This window comes from Aplidium turbinatum, chromosome 15 (genome assembly GCF_918807975.1).
Source record: "Aplidium turbinatum chromosome 15, kaAplTurb1.1, whole genome shotgun sequence".
NCBI lineage: Eukaryota > Metazoa > Chordata > Ascidiacea > Aplousobranchia > Polyclinidae > Aplidium > Aplidium turbinatum.
Window position 1 is genome coordinate 8528479 of NC_137486.1, and position 21837 is coordinate 8550315.

The 21837-nt window shown below is 37.4% G+C and overlaps 1 protein-coding gene across 1 annotated transcript; it reads right to left on the bottom strand.

The window, feature by feature from the left end:
• Positions 1–5836: 5836 nt before the first annotated feature.
• Positions 5837–14003, bottom strand: LOC145783936 (3-galactosyl-N-acetylglucosaminide 4-alpha-L-fucosyltransferase FUT3-like). Its single transcript, XM_082595698.1, has 4 exons — positions 13926–14003; positions 10532–10749; positions 9270–9458; positions 5837–7761 (listed from the first exon to the last, which is right to left on the bottom strand). Exons 1-4 carry the CDS (start codon positions 14001–14003, stop codon positions 7008–7010), a joined length of 1239 nt encoding a protein of 412 aa, XP_082451824.1. The 3' UTR covers positions 5837–7007.
• Positions 14004–21837: the final 7834 nt, after the last annotated feature.

Here is a 21837-nt window from a genome sequence, read left to right on the forward strand (position 1 = left end):
ATGAAATGCATGCAACAAGTCTCTTGTTGTTTTGCTGCAATCGGCAATCGCGATTGAATTTTACAATTAAACTGTAAGCGCATGGCGGTACAGATTCCTTTGAAGCGAAGCGAAAGAAATGGGCAAGTGGTTTGTAAAAGTGTCGCAATACGAGGCCGCTTTTACATCGGAAACATGGTCTTTCGCGCCACCTCACGATCAACTATTTTATTCTTGTGTTTTCTTTTTTCGTTGGAAGTGTTAGTTTTTAGTAATTGTCTTAAAAAAATAAAATGTCTCTAGTCAAAACATGAAACTTACTGTTTTAAGCGCATTAAATCTTTAGATGAGTAGATTAACTAAAATTGTAAGCACTTGCCTTGAGACGTTTACGTCACAAACTCAGTTTAAAAGACAAAATTCATACACAATAACAACACAAGATCGGTTATAGACTGTAAGATCGATTTTTTTCTAGCTTGGCGATATAACTTTAATCCAAAAATAATAACCAAATGCGTAAGTGCCATTTAACTTAAAAAGTTAACCCATTTGTGCCGAAAGTGAAAGTAAGCCTACTTAAAAAAAATTTCGGAAAATTTAAATATTGCATAATTATGACCTAAAAAACATATCACAATTATTTTTTTTCTAATTGTGTTTTCCTAACAATTATTTTTTTCCTAATTGTGTAAGACGCTAGGCAATCCGTTATCAAATTTCACAAGTTTCTTGTGCGTAATGCTTAAGTGTTATTACATTTTACTTATCGCTCAAAGTGATAAATGGGAAATGTCTTGTTCATGTTTTGTCATGTCAATATTGTCATCGAGCATTTTATTGAAATGAAAGTTCAAAAAATATGAAGATGAAAATTAGCAAGGTAACACAACATCACTGAAACAAGTCATTGCGGAATATGATATTGCTTGAAGCATTTGACATGCAGACCGACATCATATTTTTTGCATCTTGTAGTAGTTTTTGCATGACAATAGGCGCATCGAGTTGCGTGGTAAAATTATGCTAAATACAGTATTACCTTTCTCATTTACTTATGCGACATAGCCTACCTTAATCAAATATTTTTATTCCCACTAATACAGTGCCTATATTGTAATTCTTATATCAACAACTCAGCGTTCTGCCATTGCTTTAATGATGGTGTTCACAAGGAAAACAAAAAAATTTATCAGTAAATTACGATAATTATGTTATTGTTCTAAAACAAACACGACTAATTTGACAAGCTTGATGGATTTCACAGTATGCACATTTTTACTACCAATAACGCTTAAGATTACTGATAAATTTTCAAGCATTTTGCGTTTTTTGGATTTTTTTAAATTATTGCTGACTTTGCTGTAAACAGCCCTTTAAAAGCAGAAAGCAAAATACAAAGTTTGGAATTTTTTATGGTATTTTCATTTGATTTATTTATTTTGCCTACTGCACGTAAGCGGCAGTGTAACTCAATTGATAAAAACAGCCAACTGGTATCTGAAGGTATAATTATGAGCACGGCGGTTATCTCAGTGGTTTGATTCTGGATCAAGAGGTTGAAGATTCAATACCTACTGCCGCTGTTGCGATTCTATTCATGCATAACTTAATAAAAGTTTTGTCCCTTTACACTACAGTATATTATGTTCGATTTTTCGTCATGTTGATGAAAACAGTTCGTGCTGCATGGAATGGGGCAGCGCTAATCAAGTAAAAAAACTATCGTTATCGGACATTATCGGCGATAATTTATCGTTTATCGTTATCGCTTAACTTTTTTTGATTTATCGTTTATCGTTATCGCTTTAGGGATTTTTCGTTTATCGATTATCGTTATCGCTTAACTGAAAAATGAGTTATCGCGCCCAACACTGGGTGCGACTGCTCTCTGCTACAAAGCAAGTCTAGCCGTCGCTCGATGCTTGTCGATGCTGGTCAAGGCAGTTTCAATGTTAGCCTACTTACGCTGGAACGGTAGCCTATTTTATCAACGTTGAAAACACTGACACGCACTTATACGTGGAGACAAACGGCATGAGTGCGGTTACTACTAAGCCATATAGCCTAATGGTGAATATCCGCTCTAACGTTAGGCTAAGTCAAAAAGTGTGAAACTTTTTTCCAGAAAATTCAAGTCACAACTTAGAGTCAAAAGATAGATCTGCATATTTTTCCTGAGATTTGAAACAGAGGTGCTCGTCGGTACTTTGTTTTTGCATTGCAAATGGGTTTTGGATCCAATCTAAATTGTTATTGTCCAATTCTAGAAGAAAATATACTTTTTAAACTCTTTCAACAGTCTTGACCAGTGTCGATAACCAAAGGCTTAATAACATTTGATTCCAAGCCATTGTTAGCCAAAAACTTTTCAGTAAATGAGAATACATTTCAAATAAATCATTTTCAATCTTTTGTTTCTAGATGTTTAATTTTTTGATGAACGCACCAACTTTAGATTTCAGTGTAAAAACATAGATGTTTTCTCCTTGGAAAGACAAACTAAATTCGTTCCCCCTTTTCAAGCAAACCTGACAAATAGCATAATTTGAAAAGCCTTTCCAAAAACGTCTTTACAAAAACGGCGGACAAAGTCTAAACTTTTTTCCGTATGAAAAGTCACGACTTAATTTTTTAACACTAATAACTTTTTAAAGCATTGGCTTCAGTTTTGAAATCCACGTTTACAATGCAGTAAAGAGAGTTTTAAATTCCTATTCCATATTTCACTATATAATTTTACAAAATACGGGTAGCTTATAGAGTGCACGATTCTTAATAAAGTTAATAACTTTCACAGCATCTTGCATATAAGTCAGTGTTTCTCAACCTTTTATGGCCCAACGCCCCTTCATGAACTGGCAAAATTTTACCGCCCCCCCACCCCCAACAAAAACAATTAATTACGAAAAGCGAATATAAAACAATGAATACTATTAATACTAAGTTACAAAAAGTTCTCAATGCCAAAACAAAAAGCCAAACAAAGCGAATTACATCAAATATAGGCTAGTGGTCACAGCGGTAAACCATAATCTCTTCGTGGGAAAATTGTAACATAAGATTATCGGATTCGTTCGTCTGTATGCAATGACCGAAAAGAAACACTCTTTTGAAACGTCTATTCAAAAAGTGTATTTCTGTAAAATTAGCCCGCGGCTATCGAAAATGAGGTGCAACGTGATACACCACTAAAAACTTGTCACTACAATCCAAACTACTTAGATAAAAGACGGAAATTTTGTCCAGCTAGCAAGCAATAAGCAAAACAGTTAAATATGCGACCAACTTCCAAGTAGGCTAACAATATTAAGAATGATCAGAATACACTGCAATATCTCCAAACGCACGTAAGCAGTTAATGTGACGCAATAATGGAAGGAAATGTGAAGCAATTCTCAACAGGTGTTCAAAGGCGATGATGCAATGTTTTCAACTGGTGTGATACAAGTCTTACGAACGATGGTGCAATATTGGTTCATTTTTTAGGAAAAATTCCATGACGTAATACGCTAAGATTCAGTAGACCTGAACGGTTTTATATGACGTTTGATTTCAAAATTGTCCGTAACAGCTAGTTACCAGTCTCTAAAACCCTTTCTAATAGAAATAGAATTCTATTTGAACAAGGACCTTCTGATGATCCCCCTTTTAGGGTAAAACAGGCTGTAAGGGTTTTAGATGAAAAGCAAATATATTTTGGCGAGCATGAAAACAGTATAGGCCTACAAGTAGTCAGTGTAAACTTTGGGCTTGGTGAGAAAGTGCCAGTTTCTTCACATCCGGTGTAAAGCCAGTGAGAAACATTCGAAGATCACCTCTTATGTCAAGTAGGTTTCGCTGTTTGGTATGTAGCATAACAACACAGCTTCATCCCTTTTTCAACAGGTATGAGGTAGGAAATGCTATCACGAAAATACTAGCTCTTTGACGAAATCGTTACGCTGGGCGGTAGATGGGTTAAACCAGAATGCCCCCTAATAATCAAAACGCCCCCTTAATCCTAGGTAATCATACCGCCCCCCTGCAAAATTAAAACGCTCCCCGGGGGGCGGTACCGCCCCCGTAGAAAACCACTGATATAAGTGTTAATATGCAGTGCTTTGTGTAAAATTTGTATACTCTCTGCGACCCCTGAAGTTCGTTCTGAAGTTCTGAAGTCTTGAAGTTTTGCGACCCCTGAAGTTCGTTACGCGACCCCTTAAGGGGTCGCGACCCCCACTTTGGGAAGCCCTGCAATAAAGTAACAAACTTCGATGGTCTGCAACACAGTCCTATAACTGCGCGCTTCGCTTCTCTGGTAACATAAGGAAATAGAGGAAATATGATTAGGCCTACTGTATCTAAATCATTAAATTGCTTTAAAGTAATGACATTCAACACAATGGTTTTACTTTTCTTCAACATCAGTTAAAAACACGTGGCGTCTCTAAAACTTTAAACGACTTACCAGGGTGTCGAGACTCAAAGTTTGAGAACCAACCACTGAGCTTGGCAGCCAGGGTTGCATTCCTGGGGGGCTCGGTGGAGCTCAGCCCCCCGAAATATGAAAAAGCTTGATGTAGGGGGCTCAGGGGGGCTCGTTCAAGGTTCCACTTTTTAGCTCTTCTGGCTGAACAACAACTTATCAACTGAACATTTTATTTTTTACGGTCATTGCAGTTAAGTTTTTATAACTACTGTAATTGTTTGTGTGTGTGTGTGTAACTTAATTTTTATTTGTTAAGCCCAATATTTAATATGTCTACACTCGGTCGACAAGGACTCGACCGCCGTCGACTCGATTGGGTTTAAACCTGATGATGTTCTTTGCGCCGGGCAGGCCATTCTGGGAAAGGATCCAGTAACGATGAGGCTTAGTCAGTTAGGGTTTGAGCCTAGTCCTGTCTGCGGTGGCCGACACTTATCTGAGCCCAGAACAATCGGTTATTATCGCAACCATTGTATATAGCGTGTACCTATGGTACCAATTTCATGCATCGTCGTGTGTTATTCTTATTGCTGTTCATTCTTTGCATGCCCTTTGTATTTGCATATTAACCTAACCGTGAGTGATTTAAACAATTTGTGTATCGTGTGTTTTTATTTATTGGCTCACGATTGTCGTCAATTCTTTTTTAGTCATGCCATGTCAGACTGTCATAACTAGGGGCCGTTATGTTACGGACAATCGTTCCCCGATACAAACGTCACATAAAATCGTTAAGGTCTACTGAACCTTGTGTCTTACGTCATGGAAAATATTGCTAAAAAATGAGCCTAGATTTCATCATACCTCGTAACGCCTGTAAAACATTGCACAATCCTTTTCAACACCAGTGGAAATTGCTTTACAATGTTTATCACTGTTACGTCACAAAAGTTGGTTACGTGATTTGAAATATCTCAAGCCAGTTCCCTCATTTTAGAATTGTCGTTAGAAAGGTTGGTCGATTGTTAAAACTGTTTTGCTTGTGCTTACCAACTAAACGAGATTTTCGTCTTTTATCCTAGTAATTTGTATTGTGGTGACAAATTTTAGTGGCGTACCGCGTTTCTCCCCTTTTTTGACAGTCTGTGGCTATTTATCTTGAAATACAATTCGTGAAAAGACGTTTTCAGAAGAGTAGATTTTTGGTGTCATCGCATACAGACAAAAGGATCCTGGAATTTTATGTTACAACTTTCCCACGAAGATATTATGGTTTTCCTCTGTGACCAAGGTTTAAGTCCCTTTAACTTGTTTCGAACATCACACACATACAGTACTTGATCGGCCCAAATTTCTGATGGAAATTTGGGCGAAGAGAGATTATCTCCGCGAAAAAAGCCGCCGGGTTACAGTACAACGATTCAAAGTCGAAAGACATGCAATCAATCATTCATTCTATTTTTCGTCATTAACGTTCATTGAAACAGTACAACGGTGATGCGGATATTTTTACCAAGATACATAGTTTGACCATAGATGACTTGGCGTTGTCTTGCGAGTCGGAGTTTCCAAGCAAAAAACTCAAAAGTTGTGCAACAAAATAAAAAAATGAAAATAAAACACAAAAGTGAAAAAAATACTAAAAATTCGATTTTTATCTCAACATTAGTGGGGGGGGGGGTAATTTTGCCTTAGTTACCTCCCCCACTCCAATTGGTGGGGGGTAATCTCCCCCCCTGGCCCCACCTCTAACGGACCCCATGGTTTTTTGTGACAAGCATGTAATGTTCTGTCATAGACTTTTCCATCTTTTTCTTTGTCTCTTGCTTGAATCTTTTTCAGTCTCAAGCCTTGCCTCAAGCGCAGGAAAAATGCATCAAAGTGGCATTTGGCTGATTAATGCAATCGTTACAGGCGGAACGGACACAAATAGTAGTGATTGTTAGTTATTATTTAGTTCTTTGTGTTTTTAGACTCTTTGTTTTCGGTTGAAATTAGATTTAGAATTTACAATATTGTTTTTACCTATGGATTTTGCCAAGAAACGTAAAGTTGACAAGCAGTGTGGCGAATTTAACAAAGATTGATGCCCATTGCTTAAGTACTTTTTCTAACAAGTTGGCAAGAAAACAGTATCTTTGCTGTGCAACGAAGGGGTTGTCGTGTTTAAAGAGTACAACATTTGCCGCCATTATGCGACAAAACATGCAGGCTATGGCAGTAGGCCTACTTTGTCAGCAGCGGAACGGCAAGCAAGAGCAATAGAACCAAACAGAAGGCTCATAAAGCAGCAGAATGTACCTTATCAGTAAAAGCCAAAACAAGCCAGAAAACTGCTAAATACTGCTTTTGGTCTCTATGCTTCAACTTAAAGTTTACATTAAATGCGATTCATGCACAGATTCATGCCTTGCATAGGTGGATAAATACGCGATTGATGTATAGCTTCTGTAATCCGGCCCGCCGACTGGAAAAGTTGCCCGCCCCTGCTATATAGGCTACTCAGCGTTCAGTATTTTTTTTCACTTGGCATGTTAAAGCGAAAGAATTATTAATATGCGTCACTGGGCTACCTAGCATGTGATCAGAAGCTTCTGAGAACGTTTGTTTGATTTCTTTAATGGTTATTTCGTAAACATTCAGCGTTCTCATTTTCGTACCAGTATTTGTGAAGAGACGGAATCGATTTTTTAGTAGTTAAGTGAATGCCTTGACGTAACATTTTACATAAACGGCAATAGGCGTATATGAAGCCTGTGGCGTAGGTTATGTCAGTGTCTAAATAATTTTTATAGTTGACTTTATAAAGTGGAAAGGGGCATTCCGTATCCTTGTGCCAACTAAAATATTCCATATAGGCAGTGTGATTCTTGTCTAAAAATTGGATGTATTCAATGAGCTTTTTCTCGTTGGCAAAGTCTTCATAATGTATGTATGAATGAGCTGGTAAAATCCCAGCAATGTCATTTTTGCTTGGACCCCAAACGATCGGAAGAGAACCCAAATAAAAAGCATTGTACCAAACTTTTTCTGTTACGTATTGGCTGCAGTGAAAACTGTTTTCAAACGCAAAGTAAAACTTGTACTTTGAAAGTTTGTCAAACAAAATATCACGTGACACTTGAATTTCGTTTCCTCCACATTTACCAATTATATCTACGTTTAATCCTTGTTTGTTCAGTCGCTCAACAATTTTCCAACGTGTTTGTGCTCCGAAAGTCTTTTTGCAATTGTGGACAGCCCAAGCCACTAATTTCACTTTCTTGCGTACGTCTGGTAAACTACCTTCATTAACTGAAGCAATGCCACAAGGATTCTTGGTATTGTTGTCTTGCCCAAATGAAAGACTGGTACGAAACAAGTATCGACGTCTAAAAAAAAAACAAGAAAAGCATAAGTTCTACATACTTTTTAAACAACTTTGTAATAATAATAATAATCTTAATAATACTAAATAATCATCTTAATAATAAGCTTGTATCACACATTTCTACAGCGCAAGTAAATTGATTATTTTTTTTAAACTAATTTACATAAGGTTGAAAAAAAAGAAATTTTAACAAACACTTTTGTGTCATATAAAAAAAATTCGTATTTTCTTTTTGTGCTAGCCTCATCCCGTAAGTCTAAATTACCAAAGTTAATTATTATTTAATTTATTTAATAATTATTCAAAATAAAATTGTTTTTTTTGAAACGAATGGAAAAATAAACATTATTTTTGAAATCTGAGTTGCCTTTTCTCTGTTTTGTAGAAAGTACGTAACCAAGTCACTTCACCTTTAACCCGCTGCTGACTGGTGACCTACTGTAGAACTTGCCTTGTACGCTGCATTAAACTAAGTTAATTGTAAAACTATTCCACAAGCAAGCTGATGAAAATAATTTGAGAAAAATTGCACTTTTCTAATGTTTGAAGGTGTCACATGATCAAGTGCTTTGTTACAAATCTGCTACTTCTCTTTAAAAAGGATAAAGGTTGTCACATGCTTGATTCAAGTGTCGGGTTTGAGAAGATAAGATTCTCATTGTACATAGTACTAGGCATTGCCTTCGGCACAAAAAAGATATAAGAAGAAGCACTAAGAATTTCGGCACTAAGTTTCTTACTCTCATCCACCTTTCCTTCAGCAATCTTGCACACCCAATTTATTACGGTAGCCACTTTAACAAGTCGAAATTCTGCCACTAAACTTGACTAGAATGAAACCGCCAACCAATCATAAGCTACGGTTTAAGTGACGTAAAAAATGGCGAAAAGAAGATGATAGAAAGCAAATTAAGTGATGGATTTTTTGTCAGCTGGTTGGCTTAGGGGTTAGGGTTAGGGCTATAAAGTAGTCATTTCATTGACGCGGGTTCGATTCCCACCACTGCTATTGTTCTTTTTCTTCTGTAATTACCAAATAAAGTTCAAAACAAGCATTAACTCTCTGGCTGAGTGCTAGAAGGGTCACAATTGGACGGTAGCCTCTTATAACATGTTCTGATTGGTTGGCGGTTGCATTGTAGTCATTCGCAGTGGCAGAATTTCGACTTGTTTAAGTGGCTACCATTTATTACACCCTGGGTAGAAGTGAGTGGTGTTTTCAAGACCATGCGAGAGGCGAACCAGGTTTGCATAAATGGAAAACTAATGCCTTATCCGCTGCACCACCCCAATTGCTCTCTTTAACTGGCTTCAAATCTTGCAAACACCAAACAAGACTTCAGACAACAACTTCTAAAGTACAATAAATAATTGATTTCGAATCTATTCAATGATTTGATTTTCTTTCGCGAAATGTACTCTAAAATACTTGATTTGGAATCATTTTCCATCTTCGAAAGCGAAAGGTGAACATTACAGTATAAGAATATGAAAATATTGATCTCTTACCTTTTGTACAACTCATCGATAAAAGGAATGGCTCCGACTGGAATCATGGCTGCATCTACGTCAGCATCCAATCGATAACTCATTGTCCAGTTAAAATAGTCATCAAACTCTGTCAGGAGTTTATGGTACACTTGCTTCGTTGTACTTGTGCTTTCCCGGTTGAACCAAATATAAGCCTGGTTTTCTTTTCTAAAACAAAATGAACTTTACGGTGCACAATTTCTCAAATCTCTCGGTTTAGTAAAAAAATATAATAATTAAACTTTAACAAGTCCACACAGCTTTTAACCAGGGAATGGGATGGGATGGAATAGAATGGAAAACAGATTTTGGGATGGAAGATGGAAAATGTCAAGGATGGAAAAGAATGGAAGATCTTGATGATGGGATGGAAGACAATCTTTCATCATTCCATCCCAATTTCATCATTAACTTTCCAACGCTTTATCAAAACATGCAAAATATTACGTTGCTTGCTGAAACAGGCCTAATTCAAACGGTACGTTCAAACAATAATTCAAACGTTACGAAATCCTTAGTAAAATACTGCTGTTAAATTTTTAGCTTAAATTTAGCCTATGGTTTTTACTAGGTTTATTTGTGGCATATTCAACGCGGAGATTACAAAATGTGAAGATGGAAGAGATTTATGAGATGGAATGGAAGATTTCTAAGATGAAATGAAGATGGAATGGAAAAAAATCTGAGGATGGAAGATAAAAAAACGTCTTCCATTCCATCCCATACCCTGCTTCTAACACTGTTTGAAAATTAGATTTGTTATGAGAACACAAGCTATATATAGGCTGTGCAAAAAAATGGCGTTGGCAGTCGTATTAGAGAACAACTACACGCCCAGTCAAGCTGGTGCAAGAAAAAAACCCAATTTAGAATCTAAAGATACATTGCTTGGAAATTCAATGTTCAAAATAAATGTACGGTATGACAAATTCCAATCTGAAATTTTTTTGTTGCAAATCGCGATTTCGATACATATAGGCTACTTTTTTTTTTCTCATCGACCACCACAAATGGAGCAAAATTTCTGCATCGTGTTCTATATAAGTGGCACGGCAACTATCCCTAGTGGTGAGAGATTTTTCGCCCCTTGGTGATCTCAAAAGCTCTTTGGTGAGCCGCTCACAAGACGCTCTGAAAAGTTGTCTTCTAGACGTTATTTCGAGCATAGCGTAGATGCTCTCATCATTCCGCCATCCCATAGCTAACTAATGAAAAAGGTTGTTTGTGTTGCTAGTCTTTACCTTCTCCTAGGATCAGGAAGATTTCTCACTGACAATGATTTCATCATGAAGACAACAGCTGATGATTCTTCTAGTCTGTCTTTGTCCCGGGTAATCTCACAGCCTCCTCCGCATATAGATGTATTCGGAATTTGAAGATCAAGAGGAATGTGAGCCCATAATAAAATAAGGCATGGTAAAGAAGATACATTGTTTTGCTGTGACAAACTGGATGGTATCTAAAAATAGTTTTTAAAATTAACTTTAAGTTATAGCTGAGTAATGTTGCAAACAGGTTTCAAACTTTATACTATAGACCTGCAGTATGAGTTGAAACCGACTTACAACAACTAAATAGAATATGCAATTTTTTTCCATTTTTTTGATTTTATTAAAACAAAATGTAGCCCAATTGATATTCTACAAATCTAAATCAACTATATTCTTCATGTCACTGTTAAAAAAAATATAGCATGGACCAACTAAGTCTGCTTAGAAGCAGTAAAATAACTATATATCGATGGTCGAAAACAAAAAAGTCGTAGCCTAAGTGACATTTTGAGGAATTCCCTTTTTTGCATTTTCAAAACCTATGCACTTAGGGCTATCTACTACTATTTTACTACTATAATTACAGATATTATTGCTCAAAGTAAAAGCAAAAACGCAATTTAAAAAAAAAAATTGTTTTTTTGCCTTTTATTCCAAAGTGTAAAAATGCACTTACGCCTTTTTTGTTTTCGACCGTCGATATGCTTGCCTGTGGCCACACTGGATGAATATCATCGTGTACGAAGAACAAGATTACCCAAATGGAAATAAAGATTATCGCAAAAAAAAACAGTTGAAGCTGTTTCAAAGAAGATAACTCTTTTGCAAGAATTGACATCACTAGATATCTATATTGTCAGTGACATAAAATTTTCATAAAAGTGTGATCAGTTACAATTCTACAAAAAGATGCGTGTTAAGTGAAAACCGACATATGGTCAAATTTGAATTACATTAGGTCAAACTTAATTTGCACTGAATGAAAAACGGTTCTTGCTCTGAAGCAATTTAGCGTCAACGTAACTGAAATATTTACCGAAACAACAGCAGCTCTCAAAAAGACAGCTTTTTGAATTGTTGTACTTTTGTACGATGTACTTAGGCCTACAATTTATCGCACCAGCAAGCGCAAGTTTGCGCCACGCAACGTTTTGAAAATATTGGGGTGTCCCTGGAGGCTTTCGAAAAACACTTTACGCCAGGGCTTCCCAAACTTGTTTGCTCGCGACCCCTTTTAATCTTCTAAAATATTCCGCGATCTTTTACAGTTGACACAATAAACAGAGCAAAATATACAGTTGTGATATTCAATAAAAGGCTTAATTCCAACGAGACTAGAATAGCATCAAGCTACCGATACTCGAAACCTGCTACTTTACAGGTAGCTTATTGGAAACAAAACACAATCAAAAACACATTATTCAGTGTGATGAGTGCAACTGCTTTCTGCTGCAAAGCAAATCCAGTTGTTGCTCAGTGTTTGTTACTGCTGGTCTCAAGACGAGTTCAATCTTGCCTAGTCTGGAATGGTATTTTCTTGCGATTGTTGTCAACTTTGATAACGTTGACTCGCACAGACGCGTGAAAACAAACGGCAGGAGTGCAGTCACTGGTGAGTGAGATAATTCGGTCTATAGATATTCCGCTTTAACCAGCCAAAAAGTGTGAAACTTTTTCCAGAAAATTCAAGCCGCAACGTAGAGTCGGAAAATAGATCAGCATGTTATTCCTGAGAGTTGGAAGAAAGGTGCTCGGTATTTTGTTTTTGTATTGCAAATAGGTTATTTGGATTCAATCTAATTTGGCACTGTTTAATTCTGGAAGAAAATATTTTAAAACTGTTTCAACAGATTTGACAAGTGGTCGATAACCACAGGCTTAAACATTTGGTTCTACATCACTGTTAGTCAAAAACTCTACAGTAGATGAAAAAATTTCAAATGAATTATTTTCAACTTTTTCTTTCTAGATGTTTAAATTTTTAACGAACGCTTCAAGCTTTTGATTTCTTGATTTCAATGTAAAAACATTGGCGTTGTTTTCTTAAATGGATAAATTAAGTTCTTTCCGTTTTTCAAACAAATTTCACAAATAGCATAATTTTGAAAGTCAGATGTCATTGCAGAAATGATGGACCAAGTTTGATTGTTTTTCCGTTGGAAAAACCACGACTTCATTTTTTAACATTAATAGCATTTTTAAAGTTGTGAGAGCCATCTTACTTCACAATGCAGTAAAAGGGATTTAAACTGAAGTCTCATTACATTTCAGCAAGTTATAAACTTACAAAAATACGGGTAGGCTATTGAGTGCGCGACTCTTAATAAAGTTAATATTTTCACAGCATCTTGCACAATAGCATTTCGATGAGGATATATTCTTTTTAGCTATTAAGGTCTTACAATGATCATAGCCTATAGTGTGTAAATGCAAAATCTGTAGGCCTATCACTCGCAAAACGCACTTTTGCATGAAACCCAGCTGTAGGCCTATGTCGTGTCATTGCAGAAGCTTCCTCAGTAGACATGCCAACACAGTCCTTCCAAAATAGCTCCACTTCAGTGCAAAAATTGACGAAATTATCGTTACCGTTCGATTATTTTAACCAGCTTTAGATTAATCCGATTAATTTTACTTTTTCAATATTTAACTACTAGCATGCAGTCCTCAAGCTAGCCCACTACCAGGGCTAGGCCTATTTAGGCAGAATCTACAACTCGGTTAAGAATAATGTTTTGAACAGCTACATCAGTTTTAACAACTGCGTTATAAAATAAACGTTTGAAATTACCATAGATCATATGCACTACTTTATGTAAAATGGGTATACTCTCTGCGACCCCTGAAGTTCGTTACGCGATCCCTTGCGGGGTCGCGCCCCCCAGTTTGGGAAGCCCTGCTTACGCTATGTTCAAGGAGCTTGTTTAACTAAGATTTCCTTTCCCGTTCTAGACACCGTCACCAACTATCGCTTGTAAACTTTAATCGGTTTTCGTTTAAAGCTGTCTTTTGTAAGTAACTGTCGTAAGAGGCTACGGTGCCTACAAGGGTCTGTGATAGATTTGCTTCAGCTCTTGGAACTGTGCTAACATTAACATGTCTGTGTTCGTATATTCTATCTAAGATATACAATCTAAACTTTCTATTTACCTTTCGTAGTTACCGTACTGAATGTACTAGATAGGCTATCGGTATATAAAAATGACAAAGTAATTTGTCTGTTGATGAAACTTTTTGCATGTTACCATGTTGCGTGTAATCAAACAAAAAGTGTTCATTTTGATCATAATATCAAGTCACGTTGTTCCTATATCTTTAATTTAGAAATTATCTTTCATTAAAATCATCTTTTATTGCCTCTTACTGTTTCCTGTGATGTATACCATCTTGATAAGCATTCAGTCACATAACAGACGGATATAGCGATATTGCCAGATATCATCTAGGAAAATGCTTAATAGGCCTATAACAAAAACGGTCAGACCAGTGCAAGTAAGAAGTTTATTTTTGAAATCCACGTAAAATTGCAGTCTAGAAGCACTTGTCAAATCTTACTGACCCAGACAGTCAAATAAATCGACCTGGCTCCTGGTCTAAGAGACTTGCTATTAACTTATAGTGTAGTCATCTAAGCTCAAAAAAAGGGCCAACCTGGAAAAAATTTGTAACTTAACAAATTTGGTATCAAAAGAAGCGCAATTTTATGTAAATTAACATATCCAAAATCCTATTTAATCTGCTTTGAGCCAAAAATTTGATACCAAATTTAGTAAAGGTAAGTATTTTTATCTAATTTTGTCAAAACTCACTTTTTCGATTTTCAAATAAAGTGAATTCTGAGAAGTTTGGATATTTACCAGGAATATTACGTATCTTTTCTAGCAATGATTGCAGCGTTCATCTGATGAATGCGAAAGGAAAAGCAGAAACAGATACGTTGTTTATTGCTGCACTGACGTTTCGCACATCATGGCAATGCGCATCTTCAGAGCGAATGATGTACAAAAACAAAATTTCGGATTTATATAGCCTACTGTAGTGACGACAAAAAAAGTTAATTAACAACAATTTGTATGTGTAATGCAATGCAAAGTCTTCTTATATAATTGTAACGACCAGAAATCTCTTTTCTATGTAAAACTGGGTTACTTTAGCATTGTCGGCTTGTCATATGTGATCTGGGTGATAAAAGCATGCAATTTCGACGTAATTCACAGGCTCTTTGTTGTGCGTAGACTGACTTGAACTTCAAACCGGATCATAGCATCTTTTTACATATAAACTAGGTGGGCACTTGCCCACCTAGTCCCTTTGCTTGCTCCCCTAGCCTTTTCTTTGCCCCCCTAGTTTGAAACTAGGTGGGCAATTTTTAAGACTTAATTTTTGTTTAAATTAGATCCAATTTAAAGAATGAACAGCTAAATGCAGTGGTTCTCAACCTTTTTTTGGCTGTTAGGCTGCCTTAATCTCCGCCCTGAAGTGAGCCAATTACCCGCAAGATCAATTTTCATAAACAAAGTGTTTAGTATTGCTATGTATTTCAAAGGGCTAACTATGACAATCAAAATGCAATACAATGCTGAATACAAGATGACAATGCGTGGTAAACATTCAATGCGAAGGTTGGACCTGAACTTTAGCCGCCAGCTTTGTGATCCTGGGCTTTGTGGTACTGAGTGCGATTCCTGAGTCGCTTTCGACATCCAGGTGATTGCGCTTCTTTGTCTTCATTCCCAAGACAGTTGAAAACCTTTGTTCACAGCGATGGGTTGTTGAAAAAGATGTCAGGATATTTAATGCAGTGTCGCTAATGTTGGTGCGTCCTGGAGTCTGCCAAACCAGAAGGGTTCCAATCCAAGCCTTTCCCCTTGAAATCAAGTTTCAACGCTTCGTTAAATCGGAAAGTGATAAATTCTTCTTTGACCGGAAAGTCGTCATCATCCACCTGGCTGTCATCACATGTGAAGGGCTCAGCGCAACATTGGAGACTAGCCGTGTCCAAATTCGGAAAGTAGTTGGCCAATGTCCATCTTCTTGGCTTGCTGGCCTAAGTGGTCAGCTATGTCCTCCTTCAACGCCGCTGTCAACTCAAGTCCATTGCCTTCGAAGTAGCCTACATGTCAAGCCCCTGAAACTGCACTACTGTGCCTCTTCCAACTCGGTGTTCCACAATTTAACCTTCGCAATAAATGCAGCTACGGCTACTTTGGTGTCGATCACAGTTACATTGTTGCCTGGAATTAAAAGATTGTCTTTGTTCAATTCACCAAAGATATCAGCCAGGTAGCACAGCTGAGAAATCCACTGTTGGTTAGGGAAATATTCAGCCAAGTCGGACTACTTTTCTATCAGAAAAACATGGACAGCCTCACGAAGTTCGACCAGGTGGATTATCACCTTGCCACGAGACAGCCATCGTACTTGTGTGTGGGACAGTAATGCTTCGTATCTTTTTCCCCACCTTCCTGCACAGTTCCTCGAAAAGACGGCTGTTCAATTCCTTCGCTTTTATAAAGTTCACAACCTTCACTTGCTTTATTGTTTCCAAATCCGGTCTCGTTACCCTCCAAAAATAGGCAAATTACCCCCCGGGGGTAATTTACCCTCAGGTTGGGAACCACTGAGCTAAATGGAAAGCTTTAGCATACATATAGAACTTACGAGCCTACCTTTGACCTTACTTATAATATCCTTAATGTTCCATTCAAGCAGATTAATTATCAATTTGTGTTGTGAGTACCTCAAATTTTGTGTGAGATTCTAAAATGTCTGAATTACCGAAGTTTGTTTCCTGATTTTCATCAAAATAAAATACCAGCTCTTTAGAATCATCTAATTCCGCAAAGATTCAACTCATTGTAGTATCTTAGCAGTTGTGTTTCATATAGGCTATTACCATAGTTGTTTCTTTTTACTTTAGTACAAGAGACCTCTGCAACTAAATGTTGCTATAGATTAAATTTTATTACGTTAGGCTATTATTTACAAAATGTTGTGGGCGGGATGAATATAGGAATCAATTATGGGTCTCAAAAGTTTAGTATAGTGATAATATGCCTTTCATCCACAACTTTCATCCACAATCCATGTTTTACGCTTGGGAAAAAAGGCCCTTTTTCCGATCATTTACGCGCGAAAAGTGCCCTTTTTAACATAATTCTCGCGCTAAAAATGCCCTTTTTTTCAAATTTGCCCACCTAGTCCCAATTTGTGAAAAGATGCTATGAACCGGATCAAACCACGATCACCTAGTTCACAATCACAGTTGTACCGTTTCAGTACGAGGAGCAGTTGATATCTGAAGGCGAATTGCTTTAGAGTGTCAGACGTGCATGCCTGTTGGTATAGTCGGTAGGTTACTACATTGATTCTATTTCGAATCGATGTAAACCGGATTGTTTATAGTTAGGCTATACAGCATATGGGATTTCTAATGATTAATATCTTTGTTTGTATTTGAATAAGGGTAAATAAAGGTGCTGGGCGCAACTTCGCAAAATGTATCCCTATTCAGCTCCTATCATTAAACGTATGCTAAAATATCTCTATGTACCTCTAAGTGCTGTACATGTTTTGGCTACTTCGGTTTGTCACAAATATTGGCTCACTCGGCTAGCGTGTCACACTTGTAAACCTAGGGTTTTAGGTTCGAGACTCAATAAATAAAAGTACTTTTTTATTATTAGGTTCTATAGATTATTATATCAGGGTATTATACATTATAGTCTTCAGGTAATGGACAAGGAGAGCAGATCAGAGAAGTGCATCATTTGCTTGGATGGATTCACCAATCAAAATCCAAAGATTTGTGTCGGAGAGAAGGGCATTCAATCATTATTAAATTTTTGCAAACTTCGGCAAAACGAAAGCATCGAAGAGAGGCTGGAAAGAGATGTTGAAGCAGCAGCACAAATTTGGTTCATAAATTGTGTCGAAGAGATTTTGCGGATAAAAGAAGAACTTTCAAAATCAATGAAGCGACCGCCAGCGATGAGCCTCGAACAAAACGGCTGCGTTCAAACATTGGATCTTGTGATTTTAAACGTCAATGTTTCTTATGCGGAAGAATCTCCACAGAAGATAAAAAAAAAAACGAAAGAAATACAATCCATGTAGTAACACTTTTGGATTTTCACAGGAATTTGCTGGAAAAGTGTCGAAGGAGAAATAACACTTGGAGTGAGGAGGTATACAATCGATTGAATTGCTGTAACGATCTGGTTGCACATGAAGGCAGGTACCACAAAACATGTCTTCAAAGATTTATGGCGGACAAGAAATCATCAGATCCAGACTGTGGAGAAAGAGGCCGCCCAAGAGACGAAGACAAGTTTCACTGGTTTGAAATGCTCTGTATATGGCTGGAAGTTAATTCAGACGCAGAACTTCACACTTTGAAAGAGTTGTATGACAAAATGTCCAGCTTTGCAGGCGAAGAGAGTGTTTATTCCACAAAGAGATTTAAAACAGAAACTTTAGGAGAGATATGGAAATAAATTGCATTTTGCTGAAGTTGATGGAAAACGAAATGTTGCATGTTTTCAAGGCATGGCAGATTATTACCTTAATGAAATGTGGAAACATAAAGAAACGGATGCTGAAGGGATAATAACAACTGCTGTTAAACTTATCATGGCCGAAATGCGAGAAACAAAGTATGATACCTCAAACTATCCAAAATCTTTTGATATATCGGATGCATCAAGTGACTGGATTCCAAAACTGCTGATGACATTCCTACAAGTGCTGGTCAGGTCAGATTTAAAGCAAAATAGTATTGGTCAAATAATTGTTCAAGCAGCAAAACCTAAATCATTTGTAATGCCAATACCATTTGGTTTAGCTGTTGAGTTGGAACACATCTTTGGATCAAAGTGGGTGCTTGATGAGATTTACCAACTAGGCTTCTGTAGCACTTAGACTGAAGCCAATCGATTCAAGCAATCTGCAATGGCCTCAGAAGATGCAACCCAAGCAAGCGTTAGTTTACCATCAGGCACATTTTTACAATACGTCGCTGACAACGTCGATCATAACCTTTGTACACTAGACGGAAAGAATACCTTTCATGGAATGGGAGCCATCCAAGTTTCGACTAATGAAAGTGGTCTTATCCGCGAAGAAAAGTCAATCAAACGTCTTGGCTTACACCGAGTAGCTTCCGTCACTGCAAGCAAAGGCTTACCAATCGAGCAACATACCAAAGGAAACTATAACGTTTTATCAAAAAAGGTATTCTGTGCTATCAGAGAACTTAAGTTTCACTTATGTATAACTCTAGAAAAGAACATTGACCTTCTTTGGGAAATGTCGTTTACTTTTTCTGATGTTACCAGACCAAACTGGTCGGGATTTATGCAGACGTATCGCAAAGGTACCTACCCAGGAAAGTCTGACGTTACCCTTCTACCTATTATCAAATTAAATCCAAATGATCACAGCTGTATTTACTCAACATTATCATTTGTGATTGACCAGTCGAGGAAAGCCAACACGGGAACACCATGCATCACCTACGACCAGCCGTTGTGGTTGAAAGCAGTAGAAATAATGACAGAAAAGTTCCTGAAGATTCTTTGCCGTCTTGGAGGGTTCCACACTTTGATAAGTTACTTAAGAATCATCGGTAATACAATGAAAGGATCCGGTATTGTAGAATGCTTGCAAGTGGTTTATGGTGAAAATGCGGTTCAACACATGATTCCAGGCAAGGCGATAGCGAGAGTAGTATAAGAGGCCATTTTCTCTTACAAAGTGCTCTTCGATTAACAATCATTGGCAGACTCCTACAAGAAGAGATCATATCGGAAGACGATTTGAAAAAACTGAAGGCCATCTACCTCAATCTTTCAATGATGAGATCCCACCTGATGAAATCAACAACTGTGAAGTATTGGAGAAATTAAACAGTGCTATGGAACAGATGATGAGTAGACTTGGTGCTCTTTCCCGTACAGCCAAGCTTTGGGTACAATATATCCGCCGTATCAACACCGTTAAATTATTCATTGCTATACGGAAAGGACTGGTAACTGGCAAAATCATCTAGCTGCTACTATACAAATGTTGAATTTATTTGCTGCAACAGGTCATATCAACTACGCAAAGAGTGCCAGACTTTATCTGCAAATGATGAATGACCTCCCATCAACATTCCCAGATTTGCATGAACAGTTCACGCTCAACGGACATCATGTTGTCTGACGAAGCGCTCGATTTTGGAACGAAATTTGGACTGATCTGTCGATTGAACAGGTGCTGATGCGCTCACTGAAGACACGTGGTGGCTTAACCCGTGGAAGATGGATGACAGAAAATGTAATGCTGACCTGGGTACACACGATGCATGTTTGCGCTTCAATACATGACGCTATGACAACATTAACTGGGAACACACATAAAACAAGCAATCAACATGCAGAATTAGAAACAAGCCGTATGAAGCGATACAATGATGATTTAGTGAAGATTCGATCTTGGATTGAAAGCCATAATCCCTTCTATGAAAGTGAGCCTGTACTAAGAAATATTGCAACAGGAGTTACAGCAACAGAAGGAGATGGAATCAATTGTGATGATGCAGAAAGTGTTGGTGAAGCAATCCAGCATCAACTAGACGGTGTTTTGTATTCAGAAGCAAAAATTAAGAAGAGAGATCAGATCAAGACGCTGGAAGCACTAGAGATTGGTGTAAGAATCGACAAGGAGAAAGTGCATGTCGACCCATTGCTCCTATTTTCCAGGTTGCTTGTGTTGATTGAGAGAGAAGAGGATATACAAAGCTATTTCCAGTATGAGCTGACAGCCGTTCCTACCTCGCTGTTTCAGAATTCGATGATGCGAAAATCAAGCAAAGCAAAACTGGGACAGGCTTTAAAGAAAGATGTCACATCCTCCACCTACATATAGGATCAATCATTTCATATACTGGATGGAGGTGCTCTGCTGCATAAAGTAAAGTGGCTCAAAAATCGTCCATATCGGTCAATTTTGGATCGATACACAAAGTATGTAAACAAGAAATATGGACGATCGTGCATAGTTTTTGATGGATATGATAATGGTCCCTACGTAAAAGATCATGAACACAAACGAAGAACAGGGAAAATGAGTGCCTTTGTAAGTTTGGATAACTTAGAAATGATCCCAACATTCAACCAAGAAGTATTTTTGAAGAACGAGCAGAATAAATCACAGTTCATACCTTTTCTATCAGACGAGCTGCGAAGAGAAGGTCATGGTGTTCGAAACAGTTTGGGAGATGCGGACACTCAAATCGTTTCAGCAGCATTGGAGTATGCAGCAGATAACAACAAAGATGTGGTTGTAGTAGCGGCTGACACTGATATTTTAGTGTTGTTGATGTTTCACTGGAAAAATGTATCTCTACATGCTTTCTGATGCTAGCAACAAAGGTGACAAAGAAATCTGGAAAATTGAAGGTTTGGTCAAATCAACTGGAGATGTCATTACAAGTCATATTTTGTTCATCCATGCTTGGTCGGGTTGCGATACTACGTGTGCATTGTTTGGACAAGGTAACCTACAATTTGTTTTTGGCAACTAGGAACTTTCATGATAAACTTGGTTTTACATGCTTGAATGATGTAAATGTTACTTTATGAAATATTGTATTTAGATAAGCCTTATCGTATTCTTTTTAATATAATTGTACACGATGAACATATTCGGAATTGCCTTCGTTCTTAATGTCAGGAAAAACTAGTAGGCTACCCTGAAGAAGTTTGGGACAAGGGAGGTGTTCCAAGAAACTACTAAAGTATTCGAAGACGAAACAGCCACTGCAGAGGAAGTAGAACAGAAAGGACTTAAATTCAGGCCCGTAATTGCCGGGGGGATTGGGGGGGCAATGCCCCCCCAAGCTCAAAGTAAAAACTCTGCCAGGCAAGCTACATTTGGTTTTCCAATTCCAAATGAGTAGCCTACGGTAATCCCAGACCCAAGACTTTCTATATTTAATTTTTTTTGATTCTCATATGTCACTTTGTACAATTATCTTGCTTGTAATTTTGTAGTTGTTATGTACTTGGTGGGGTAATAGTTATAGGGTTATTCCAGACAGATTGCACGATAATGATTTTTAAATTTGGGTGAGTTTTTTTGGCAAGGCATCTCAGGTAAAAGCAATTACAATGGAGTAAGATGCTGGTTTTGGAAATATTGTCCATGAATATCTCTTAAAAACAAATAAATCAACATTGGTATCAGCTTGGATAGCTGTTAGTGTTTTTTGACGTTTACTGCCGAATATTACA

Coding starts and splice junctions, on each gene's coding strand:
- LOC145783936 (XM_082595698.1), bottom strand. CDS start 14,003: ATGATATCTGGCAATATCGCTATATCCGTCTGTTATGTGACTGAATGC. Junction 10,750..13,925: donor GGTATACATCACAGGAAACA/GTAAGAGGCAAT, acceptor AACTATTTTTAG/ATACCATCCAGTTTGTCACA. Junction 9,459..10,531: donor CTTCCTGATCCTAGGAGAAG/GTAAAGACTAGC, acceptor ATTTTGTTTTAG/AAAAGAAAACCAGGCTTATA.